The 13,145-nt window shown below is 39.1% G+C and overlaps 1 protein-coding gene across 4 annotated transcripts in view; it reads left to right on the top strand.

Moving 5' to 3' along the window:
- The window catches only part of DIAPH2 (diaphanous related formin 2), an 886,560-nt gene that overhangs the window by 262,148 nt on the left and 611,267 nt on the right, over nt 1-13,145 (top strand). For all 4 annotated transcript variants that reach the window (XM_067024271.1, XM_067024270.1, XM_067024269.1 and 1 more), the window contains one exon: nt 154-272. In XM_067024271.1, coding sequence (XP_066880372.1) covers nt 154-272 — 119 coding nt within the window. The remainder of the gene's footprint in view (nt 1-153; nt 273-13,145) is intronic.

The following is a 13,145-nucleotide window of genomic DNA, read 5'->3' as shown; positions in this document are numbered from 1 at the left end:
TAGGCATATTCCTCCTGAGTGAGTGTAATGGCTAGAAAAGAGTGTTTTAGCCTGCTAGAAATGACCTAGTTTTCTTTATCATGCAGAACCAGTTCTTAAGAAAATTGATTTGTATAGGTAGAAAAGGTATTCAAGATTACTTCTCTTTTGCAGGCCACAGTATTACAAAATAGTTGAGGAGTGTGTTTCACAGATAGTGCTGCACTGCAGTGGTATGGACCCAGATTTCAAGTACAGACAAAGATTAGACATTGATTTCACTCATCTGATAGGTATGTGATATAATCCTCAATGCCATTTGATTGTGTTTTACTCTCTTCTGTCTAATAGACACTTTTTAAGTGTAGCTCTCTCACTAAACGTCCTATATTAATATCTGGTAAGTCATTGTGTCTGTGGGTACTCATTTGCTATAATTATTAATTATGATGATCACAAGAGTTCTGCCTCTGTGATTGGAAATACTAATCTATTTGTTAAGTTTCAACACTCTTGAATTCAGTTTAAAGTCAATGCTGCACCAAAAACATTATATTGGGGTGAATGCCTTGCTTTTTAGAAACATGACTCTGAAATCCATTGATTCAATTTATGCTGGTACATTTGTGGTTTTGTAGAAATCACGTGAACAATGGTATAATTAGTAATGCTATGTTATTAGTGTTCAGGTCTGAGAAAGGAAATACAGGTTGGTTTCAGTAACTAAAGACCTTTTAATTCTATTAAAGTAGATCATTTTATATTTTCATAGAGCTTAGAGCTGGGAAAGAATTTGAGATGATCATGTTCATCTACTTGGATTGTTGTGGAAATGACCTTATATTATCTGAGACTGGTAGCTAGCTACACTTTCTGGAACAGTCTCTGAAGGATGATGTGAAACCTGTCTTGTGAAATATGCTATGCCATATGACCTTATAGTTAAGCAGTTTTATTTATACCTAATCAAAATCACTATTGCTACGATTCAAACATGAACTCATTTGTCTTTGTCTTTAAAGGTAGGAAACAGCAGATGTTGAATGCCAGTTATATGTTATTCTTCATTCCATAGCCCAGGGAAGACTCACAGTAATATTCAAAGATGAATTCCTTGTTATTTATCATGTATTATTCTCATCTGATTGTGAAACTAATGCTTACTTATCATAGGCAATCTGGAGACTTACGTAAATGACAAAATAAACCACCAATTACACTTTTCAAGCTCAGTACATTTCACCATTACTCACTGTTCAGCTCAGTGCGTCTTGTTATCTCCATCTTCATCTCCATCTTCATCTCTCTCTCTCTCTCTCTTGCTCTCACTATCTCCCTCCCTCCTCTATTCCTCTTCTATATATCTATATGCTGATTTTTCATGGAGCATTATATTATTAGGATTTTTCAATATTAACCTTCAAAATGTGACTTTGAATGTCTATACAATATTCCATTTTATACAATGTCATAATCATCTTGACCAGTCCTTTCTTATTGTACATACAGATTGTTTTCAGGTTTTTATAATTATAAATGAATTTACTGTGAACATCCTTTATATAAATATTTGGCTTCTTCTCAATATTTCCTTAGGATTGATTCCCCTGAGGGTGTGAACTTTGAAAGGCCAAATGCTTTTCAGAAAGCTTGTGCCAATGTACTCTGCTCCTGCAATTAATGTGAATGTTGGCCTCACTGCATATTTTTCCCTGAGCTTAATAAACTCAGTAGCTTATTTCATATTTGTTGAGTTAGTTATAAGGGACTGTTTCCAAATACTTGTATTGGCTTATAATCTATTGTGGACCATAGTAGGTGCATATACGCTACTGTTGATTTTGGCTAACTCATTCAGTGTTCAGTGGATATTTGCTTTGGGTACTGTGTGCCAGGTACTTAGGATTATGTACAGTTAATCAAGAGCACTGGGGTGGGAAGACATGAAGGGATCAGGTGAGAGAGGGTAGTCAGTATCAAAAACCCATTATGACCTCATCCATATATCATCTCTGTGATTGTGAAGAAATCATTTAACTTGTCTAGGCTTCAGTTTCCTCAACTCTAAATTCAGATAAGTCAAATATATGTGTGGTCCTTAATATTTTATGCTCAGATGTCTTGAGTAGCTGATGAAGGCTATGAACCTTTCATTACAACACACACATACACTGATATTAGCTGATGCATCAAGAACTTCTAGGAAATCTATGGATCTCTTAAAATAAAGATCATCTGGGGCTTCCCTGGTGGCGCAGTGGTTGAGAGTCCGCCTGCCGATGCAGGGGACATGGGTTCGTTCCCCGGTCCGGGAAGATCCCACATGCCGCAGAGCGGCTAGGCCCGTGAGCCATGGCCACTGAGCCTGCGCATCCGGAGCCTGTGCTCCACAATGGGAGAGGCCACAACAGTGAGAGGCCTGTGTACCGCAAAAATAAATAAATAAAATAAAATAAAGATCATCTGGACTTGAGGAGCATAGAGTCTCTTCTGATTTCACGGGTCTATGAGTCTAGTACTTTTTTAAAATAAATCAGATCATATCCTGACCTAAATTTCTTCAATGCCTTCCCATTGAAATTTTTATTTTTTTTAACATTTTTATTGGAGTGGAATTACTTTACAATGTTGTGTTAATTTCTGCTGTATAACAAAGTGAATTAGCTATATATGTATATATATATCCCCATATCCTCTCCCTCTTGCATCTCCCTCCCACCCTCCCTATCCCACCCCTCTAGGTGGTTACAAAGCACCAAGCTGATCTCCCCCTGTGATGCAGCTGATTCCCACTATCTATTTTACATTTGGTAGTGTATATATGTCAATGCTACTCTCTAACTTCGTCCCAGCTTACCCTTCCCCCTCCCCATGTCCTCAACTGATTCTCTACCTCTAGGTCTTTATTCCTATCCTGCCCCTAGGTTCGTCAGAACCATCTTTTTTTTTTTAGATTCCATATATATGTGTTAGCATATGGTATTTATTTTTCTCTTTCTGACTTACTTTACTCTGTATGACAAACTCTAGGTCCATCCACCTCACTACAAATAACTCAATTTCATTTCATTTTATGGCTGAGTAGTATTCCATTGTATATATGTTTCACATCTTCTTTATCCATTCATCTGTCGATGGACACTTAGCTTGTTTCCATGTCCTGGCTATTGTAAATAGTGCTGCAATGAACATTGTGGTACATGACTCTTTTTGAATTATGGTTTTCTCAGGGCATATGCCCAGTAGTGGGATTGTTGGGTCGTATGGTAGTTCTATTTGTAGTTTTTTAAGGAACCTCCATACTGTTCTCCATGGCTGTATCAATTTACATTTCCACCAACAGTGCAAGAGTGTTCCCTTTTCTCCACACCCTCTGCAGCGTTTATTGTTTGTAGATTTTTTGATGATGGACATTCTGAGTGGTATGAGGTGATACCTCATTGTAGTTTTGATTTGCATTTCTCTAGTGATTAGTGATGTTGACCATCCTTTCATGTGTTTGTTGGCAATCTGTATATCTTCTTTGGAGAAATGTCTATTTAGGTCTTCTGCCCATTTTTGGATTGGGTTGTTTGTTATTTTTTTATTGAGCTGCATGAGCTGCTTGTAAATTTTAGAGATTAATCCTTTGTCAGTTGCTTTGTTTGCAAATATGTTTTCCCATTCTGAGGGTTCTCTTTTCGTCTTGTTTATGGTTTCCTTTGCTGTGCAAAAGCTTTTAAGTTTGATTAGGTCCCAATTGTTTTTATGTCCATTCCGCTAGGAGGTGGGTCAAAAAGGGTCTTACTGTGATTTATGTCATAGAGTGTTCTGCCTATGTTTTCCTCTAATAGTCTTATAGTGTCTGGCCTTACTTGTAGTTCTTTAATCCATTTTGAGTTTATTTTTGTGTATGGTGTTAGGGAGTGTTCTAGTATCATTCTTTTAAATGTAGCTGTCCACTTTTCCCAGCACCACTTATTGACAAGGCTGTCTTTTCTCCATTGTACGTTCTTGCCTCCTTTATCAATGATAAGGTGATCATATGTGTGTGGGTTTATCTCTGGGCTTTCTATCCTGTTCCATTGAGCTATATTTCTCTTTCTGTGCCAATATCATACTGCCTTGATTAGTGTAGCTTTGGAGTATAGTCTGAAGTCAGGGAGCCTAATTTCTCTAGCTCCATTTTTCTTTCTCAGGATTCCATAGGCTATTCAGGGTCTTTTGTGTTTCCATAAAAATTGTGAAAGTTTTGGTTCTAGTTCTGTGAAAAATGCCAATGGTAGTTTGATAGGGATTGCATTAAATCACTGGATTGCTTTGGGTAGTATAGTCATTTTCACAATGTTGATTCTTCCAATCCAGAATCTTGGTGTATCTCTCCATCTGCTTGTATTCTCTTTAATTTCTTTCATCAATGTCTTATAGTTTTCTGCCTACAGGTCTTTTGTCTCCTTAGGTAGGTTTATGCCTAGGTATGTTATTCTTTTTGTTGCAGTGGTAAATGGGAGTGTTTGCTTAGTTTCTCTTTCAGATTTTTCATCATTAGTGTATAGGAATGTAAGAGATTTCTGTGCATTAGTTTTGTATCCTGCTACTTTACCAAATTCATTGATTACCTCTAGTAGTTTTCTGGTAGCATGTTTAGGATTCTCTATGTATAGTATCATGTCACTTGCAAACTGACAGTTTTACTTCTTCTTTTCCAATTTGGATTCCTTTTACTTCTTTTTCTTCTCTGATTGCTGTGGCTAAAACTTCCAAAACTATGTTGAATAATAATGGTGAGTGTGGGCAACCTTGTCTTGTTCCTGATCTTAGAGGGAATGGTTTCAGTTTTCCACCATTGAGAATAATGTTAGCTGTGAGTTTGTCATATATGGCCTTTATTATGTTGAAGTAGGTTCCCTCTATGCCTACTTTCAGGAGAGTTTTTATCATAAATGGGTGTTGAATTATCTCAAACGCTTTTTCTTCATCTGTTGAGATTATCACATACTTTTTATCCAGTTTGTTAATATGGTGTATCACGTTGAATGATTTGTGTATATTGAAGAATCATTGCATTCCTGGGATAAACCCCACCTGATCATGGTATATGATGCTTTTAATGTGCTGTTGGATTCTGCTTGCTAGTATTTTGTTGAGGATTTTTGCATCTATGTTCATCAGTGATATTGGCCTGTAGTTTTCTTTCTTTGTGACGTCTTTGTCTGGTTTTGGTATCAGAGTGATGGTGGGCTCGTAGAATGAGTTTGGGAGTGTTCCTCCCTCTGCTATCTTTTGGAAGAGTTTGAGAAGGATAGATGTTAGCTCTTCTGTAAATGTTTGATAGAATTCGCCTGTGAAGCCATCTGGTCCTGGGCTTCTGTTTGTTTGAAGATTTTTAATCACCATTTCAGTATTAGTGCTTGTGATTGGTCTGTTTATATTTTCTATTTTTCCCTGGTTAAGTATTGGAAGGTTGTGCTTTTCTAAGAATTTGTCCAGTTCTTCCAGGTTGTGCATTTTATTTGCATATCATTGCTTGTAGTAATCTCTCATGATCCTTTGTATTTCTGCAGTGTCAGCTGTTATGTCTCCTTTTTCATTTCTAATTCTATTGATTTGAGTCTTCTCTCTTTTTTTCTTGATGAGTCTGGCTAGTGGTTTATCAATTTTGTTTATCTTCTCAAAGAACCAGCTTTTAGTTTTATTGATCTTTGCTTTTGTTTGCTTCATTTCTTTTTCATTTATTTCTGATCTGATCTTTATGATTTCTTTCCTTCTGCTAACTTTAGAGTTTTTTTGTTCTTCCTTCTCTAATTGCTTTAGGTGTAAGGTTAGGTTGTTTATTTAAGATATTTCTTGCTTCTTGAGATAGGCTTGTATTGTGATAAACTTCCCTCTTAGAACAGCTTTTGCTGCATCCCATAGGTTTGGGGTCATCATGTTTTAATTGTCATTTGTTTCAAGGTATTTTTTGATTTCCTCTTTGATTTCTTCAGTGATCTCTTGGTTATTTAGTAGTGTATTGTTTAGCCTCCATGTGTTTGTATTTTTTACAGTTTTTTTTCCTGTAATTGATATTTAGTCTCATAATGTTGTGGTCAGAAAAGATAATTGATATATTTCAATTTTCTTAAATTTACCAATGCTTGATCTGTGACCCAAGGTATGATATATCTTGGGGAATGTTCCATGAGCAGTTGAGAAGAAAGTGTATTCTGTTATTTTTGGATGGAATGTCCTATAAATATCAATTAAGTCCATCTTGTTTAATGTGTCATTTAAAGCTTGTGTTTCCTTATTTATTTTCATTTTGGATGATCTATCCATAGGTGAAAGTGGAGTGTTAAAGTTCCCTTCTATGATTGTGTTACTGTCGATTTCCCCTTTTATGGCTGTTAGCAGTTGCCTTATGTATTGAGGTGCTCCTATCTTTGGTGCATAAATATTTACAACTGTTACATTGTCTTCTTGGATTGATCCCTTGATCATTATGTAGTGTCTTGCTTGTCTTTTGTAATAGTCTTTATTTTAAAGTCTGTTTTGTCTGATATGAGAATTGCTACTCCAGCTTTGTTTTGATTTCCATTTGCATGGAATATCTTTTTCGATCTCCTCACTTTCAGTCTGTATGTGTCCCTATGTCTGAAGTGGGTCTCTTGTAGACAGCATACATATGGGTCTTGTTTTTGTATTCATTCAGACAGTGTGTGTCTTTTGGTTGGAGCATTTAATCCATTAACATTTAAGGTAATTATCGGTATGTATGTTCCTATTACCATTTTCTTAATTGTTTTTCCTTTGTTATTGTATGTCTTTTCCTTCTCTTGTGTTTCCTGCCTAGAGACATTCCTTTAGCATTTGTTGTAAAGTTGGTTTGTTGGTGCTGAATTCTTTTAACTTTTGCTTGTCTGTAATGCTTTTACTTTCCCTGTCCAATGTGAATGAGATCCTTGCTGGGTAGAGTAATATTTCTTGTAGGTTTTTCCTTTTCATCACTTTAAATCTGTCCTGCCACTCCCTTCTGGCTTTCAGAGTTTCTGCTGAAAGTTCAGCTCTTAACCTTATGGGGATTCCCTTGTATGTTATTTGTTTTTTTTTTTTCCCTTGCTGCTTTTAATATTTTTCCTTTGTGTTTAATTTTTGGTAGTTTGATTAATATGTATCTTGGCATGTTTCTCCTAGGATTTATCCTGTATGGGACTCTGTACTTCCTGGACTTGATTGACTATTTCCTTTCCCATATTAGGGAAGTTTTCAACTATAATCTCTTCAAATACTTCTCAGTCCCTTTCTTTTTTTCTTCTTCTTCTGGGACCCCTGTAATTTGAATGTTGGTGCGTTTAATGTTGTCCCAGAGGTCTCTGAGACTGTCCTCAATTCTTGGCATTCTTTTTTCTTTATTCTGCTGTGTGGTAGTTATTTCCACTGTTTTATCGTCCAGGTCCTTTATCCGTTCTTCTGCCTCAGGTATTCTGCTATTGATTCCTTCTAGAGAATTTTAAATTTTATTTATTGTGTTATTCATCATTATTTGTTTGGCCTTTAGTTCTTCTAGGTGCTTGTTAAACATTTCTGTTATTTTCTCCATTCTATTTCCAAGATTTTTCAGATAGACTGCCTATGTCCCCTTCATTTGTTTGGTCTTATGGGTTTTTACTTTGCTCCTTCATTTGCTGCTTATTTCTTTGTCTTCTCATTTTGGTTAACTTACTGTGTTTGGGGTCTCCTTTACGCAGGCTGCAGGTTTATAGTTCCCGTTGTTCTTGGTGCCTGACCCCAGTGAGTGAGGTTGGTTCAGTGGTTTGTGTAGGTTTTCTTGTGGAGGGGACTGTTGCCTGTGTTTTGTTGTGTGGGGCTGGATTTTGTCTTTCTGGGGGCAGGGCCACAGCTCGTGGTGTGTTTTGGGGTGTCTATGAACTTATTTTAGGGAGTCTCTCTGCTAATGGCTGGGGTTGTGTCTCTGTCTTGCTAGTTATTTGGCATGGGGCTCCAGCACTGGAGCTTGCTGGCCATTGGGTGGAGCTGGGTCTGAACACTCAGATGGAGATCTGTGGGAGAGCTCTTGGCAGTTGATACTATATTGGGCCAGGAGGTCTGTGGTGGTCCAGTGTCCTGAACTCTGCTCTCCCACCTTAGAGTCTCAGGCCTGACCCCAGGCCAGAGCACCAAGACCCTGTCAGTCACATGGCTCAGAAGAAAAGGAAGAAAAAAAGAAAGAAAAAAAAATACTAAAAAAAAAGAAGAGAGCAGCCAAACCAATAAAGAAATCCACCAGTGATAAAAAGTGCTAACAGCTAAACTAAGATAAACATGAAAATCAGAAACAAATCGGTCACAACAGCAAACCCCAAGCTCCAGTTGCTCTCAAAGTCCACCGCCTTAATTTTGGGAAGCTTCGTTGTCTATTCAGGTATTCCACATATGCAGGGTATATCAAGTTGATGGTGGGGATTTAATCCGCTGCTCCTCAGGCTGCGGTGAGAAATTTCCATTTCTCTTCTTTATTCTCAGAGTTCCTAGGGTTCAGCTTTGCTTTTGGCCCTGCTTGTGTGTGTAGGTCACCCGCAGGCATGTGTTTCCTCCCAGACAGGATGGAGTAAAGCTTCGGCTGATGAGGGGGCTCTTGCTCATTCAGGCCAGGGGGGAGGGAGGGGTACGGTAGTTATAATTGGAATGTGGGGCGAGCCTGTGGCGGCAGAGGCCAGTGTGACATTGCAGGAGCCTGAGGCGTGCGCACCTTGTGTTCTCCCGGAGAACTTGTCCTGGATCATGGGACCCTGGCAGTGGCGTGCTGCACAGGCTCCTGGGGGGCTATGGATAACGACCTGTGCTTGCACACAGGATTCTTGGTGGCTGCAGCAGCAGTGTTAGTGTTTCATGCCCATCTCTCGTGTCTGATCTGATAGCTGCAGCTCACGACTGTCTCTGGAGCTCGTTTAAGCAGTGCTCTGCCTTTTGTGGGCAGCCAGGGAAGGAATCCCCTCTCCTTGTGAAACAGTGGTCTGTTGTCTCTTAGGCAGTCCAGACTTTTATCCGCACTCCCTCCCAGCTCACTGTGGTTGACTAGCCCCCTTCAAACTGTGTTCACAAAGCCAACCCCGGTCCTCTCCCTGTGATCTGACCTCTGAAGCCTGAGCCTCAGCTGCCAGCCCCCACCTGCCCTGGTGGGTGATCAGACAATCCTCTCAGGCTGGTGAGTGCTTGTCGGCACTGATCTGTGCAGGAATCTCTCCACTTTGCCCTCCGCACCCCTGTTGCTGTGCTCTCCTCTGTGGCTCTGAAGTTTCCCACCCACCCCCCCATCTCTGCCAGTGAAGGGGCTTCATAGTGGGTGGAAACTTTTTCTCATTCACAGCTTCCTCCCAGAGGTGCATGTCCTGTCCGTATTGTCTGTTTTTTTCTTTTTTCTTTTGCCCTATCCAGTTACATGGGGATTTTCTTGCCTTTTGGGAAGTCTGAAGTTTTCTGCCAACGTTCAGTACGTGTTCTGTAGGAGTTGTTCCACATGTAGATGTATTTGTGATGTATTTGTCGAGAGGAAGGTGATCTCCACATGTTACTCCTCAGCCATCTTCAAGGTCTCTCTCCCAATGAAATTTTAATCAAAATCATTATCAACCAGTGCCAGTACTGCACAGATCTGGCCCCCCTTTGATCTAATCATTTCCCAATTACTTCCTTAGTTACCTTATTCCAGCCACACAGTTCTTTACAGCAAAGAAAAAACTTTATCGCAGTATATGTGATATAAGAAAAATGACCTATATTTAAAGTATAAAATTTGATAAATTTTGATACTTGTGTCTACCTTTAAAACCATCATCACAGTCAAGATAATAAACATCTCAAGATGACAGAGTAGAAGGACATGCTCTTACTCCCTCTTGTGAGAGCACCGGAATCACAACTAACTGCTGAACAGTCATTGACAGGAGGATACTGCAACTCACCAGAAAAGATATCCCACATCCAAGGACAAAGGACAAGCCACAGTGAGACAGTAGGATGGGAGCAATCACAATAAAATCAAATCCCATAACTGCTTGGTGGGTGACTCACAAACTGGAGAACACTTATATCTCAGAATTCCACCCACTGGAGTGAAGGTTCTGAGCCCCACATCAGGCTTCCCAACCTGGGGGTCCAGCAACGGGAGGAGGAATTCCTAGAGAATCAGACTTTGAAGGCTAGCGGTATTTGATTGCAGGATTTCCACATGATTGGGGGAAACAGAGACTCCACTCTTGGAGGGCACACACAAAGTAGTGTGTGCATTGGGAGCCAGGGGAAGGAGCAGTGACCCCATAGGAAACTGAACCAAACCAACGTGCTAGTGTTGGAGCGTCTCCTGCAGAGGCGGGGGGTGGCTGTGTCTCACTGTGAGGTCAAGGACACTGACAGCAGAAGTTCTGGGAAGTAATCCTTGGTGTGAGCCCTCCCAGAGCCTGCTATTAGCCACACCAAAGAGCCCAAGTATGCTCCAATGTTGGGTCGCCTCAGGCCAAACAACCATCAGGGAGGGAACCCAGACCCACCCATCAGCAGACAAGCAGATTACAGTTTCACTGAGCTCTGCCTACCAGAGCAATACCCAGCTCTACCCACCACCAGTCCCTCCCATCAGGGAGCTTGCACCAGCCCCTTAGATAGGCTCATCCACCAGAGGGCAGACAGCAGAATCAAGAAAATCTACAATCCTGCAGCCTGTGGAACAAGAAGCACATTCACAGAAAGATAGACAAGATGAAAAGGCAGAGGGCTATGTACCAAATGAAGGAACAAGATAAAACCCCGGAAAAACAACTAGATGAAGTTGAGATAGGCAACCTTCCAGAAATATAATTCAGAATAATGATAATGAAGATGATTCAGGACCTCAGAAAAAGAATGGAGGGAAAGATCGAGAAGATGCAAGCAACGTTTAACAAAGACCTGGAAGAATTAAAGAACAAACAAACAGAGATGAACAATACAATAACTGAAATGAAAACTACACTAGAAGGAATCAATTGCAGAATAAATGAGGCAGAAGAACGGATAAGTGACCTGGAAGACAGAATGGTGGAATTCACTGCTGTGGAATAGAGTAAAGAAAAAAGAATGAAAAGAAATGAAGACAGCCTAAGAGACCTCTGGGACAACATTAAACGCAGCAACATTTGTATTATAGGGATCTCAGAAGGAGAAGAGAGACAGAAAGGACGAGAGAAAATATTTGAAGAGATTATAGTTGAAAACTTCCCTAACATGGAAAGGAAATAGCCACCCAAACCCAGAAAGTGCAGGGAGTACAGGGCAGGATAGATCCAAGGAGAAACACGCCGAAACACATAGTAATGAAATTGACAAAAATTATTGAAAGCAACAAGGGAAAAACAACAAATAACATACAAGGGAACTCCCATAAGGTTAACAGCTGATTTCTCAGCAGAAACTCTACAAGCCAGAAGAGAATGGCATGACATATTTAAAGTGATGAAAGGGAAGACCTACCACCAAGATTACTCTAACTGGCAAGGATCTCATTCAGATTTGATGGAGAAATCAAAAGCTTTACAGATAAGCAAAAGCTAAGAGAATTCAGCACCACCAAACCATCTCTACAAGAAATGCTAAAGGAACTTCTCTAAGTGGAAAACACAAGAGAAGAAAAGGACATACAAAAACAAACCCAAAACAATTAAGAAAATGGTCATAGGAACATACATATCGATAATTACCTTAAGCATGAATGGATTAAATGCTCCAACCCAATGACCCAGGCTCACTGAATGGATACAAAAACAACACCCATATATGTGCTGTCTACAGGAGACCCACTCCAGACCTAGGGACACATACAAACTGAAAGTGAGGGGATGGAAAAAGATATTCCATGCAAATGTAAATCAAAAGAAAGCTGGAGTAGCAATACTCATATCAGAAAAAATAGACTTTAAAATAAAGAATGTTACAAGAAAAAAGGAAGGACACTACATAATTATCAAGGGATCAAACCAAAAAGAAGATATAGCAATTATATATGCACCCAACATAGGAGCACCTCAATGGATAAGGCAACTGCTAACAGCTATAAAAGAGGAAATCGACAGTTACACAACAATTGTGGGGGAATTTAACTTCTCACTTACAGCAATGGACAGATCATCCAAACAGAAAATTAATAAGGAAACACAAGTTTTAAATGACACTGTACACTAGATAGATTTAATTGATATTTATAAGAAATTCCAACCAAAAACAGCAGGTTACACTTTCTTCTCAAGTGCGCATGGAACATTTTCCATGATAGATCACATCTTGGGTCACAAATCAAGCCTCACTAAACTTAAGAAAATTGAAATCATATCAAGCATCTTTTCTGACCAAAACGCTATGAGATTAGAAATCAGTCACAGGGAAAAAAAAAGTCAAAAACACAAATATACGAATGTTCAACAATATGTTACTAAATAATGAACAGATCACTGAAGAAATCAAAGAAGAAATCAAAAAATACGTAGAGACAAATGACAACCAAAACACGATGGTTCAAAACCTATGGGATGCAGCAAAAGCAGTTCTATGATGGAAGTTTATAGCAATACAAGCCTACCTCAAGAAACAAGTAAAATCTCAAATAAACAATGTAACCTTACACCTAAAGGAACTAGAGAAAGAAGAACAAACAAAACCCAAAGTTAGCAGAAGGAAAGAAATCATAAAGATCAGAGCAGAAATAAATGACATAGAAACCAAGAAAACAATAGCAAAGATCAATAACACTAAAAGCTGGCTCTTTGAGAAGATAAACAAAATTGATAAACCATTACCCAGACTCATCAAGAAAAAGAGGGAGAGGACTCAGATCAATAAAATTAGAAATGAAAAGGGGGAAATTACAACAGACACCGCAGAAATAAAAAGCATGCTAAGAGACTACCAGAAGCACCTGTATTCCTATAAATTGGACAACCTGAAAGAAATGGACAAATTCTTAGAAAGGTATAACTTTCCAAGACTGAACCAGGAAGAAATGGAAAATATGAACAGACCAATCACAAGTAATGAAATTGAAACTGAGATTAAAAAACTTCCAACAAACAAAAGTCCAGGACCAGATGGCTTCACAGGCGAATTCTATCAAACATTTAGAGAAGAGCTAACACCCATCCTTCTCAAACTCCTCCAAAAATTTGTAGAGGAAGGAACACTCC

This window comes from Kogia breviceps, chromosome X (assembly GCF_026419965.1).
Source record: "Kogia breviceps isolate mKogBre1 chromosome X, mKogBre1 haplotype 1, whole genome shotgun sequence".
NCBI lineage: Eukaryota > Metazoa > Chordata > Mammalia > Artiodactyla > Physeteridae > Kogia > Kogia breviceps.
Note: the sequence above shows the minus strand (reverse complement) of the source record. Positions and strands in the feature narration are given on the sequence as shown.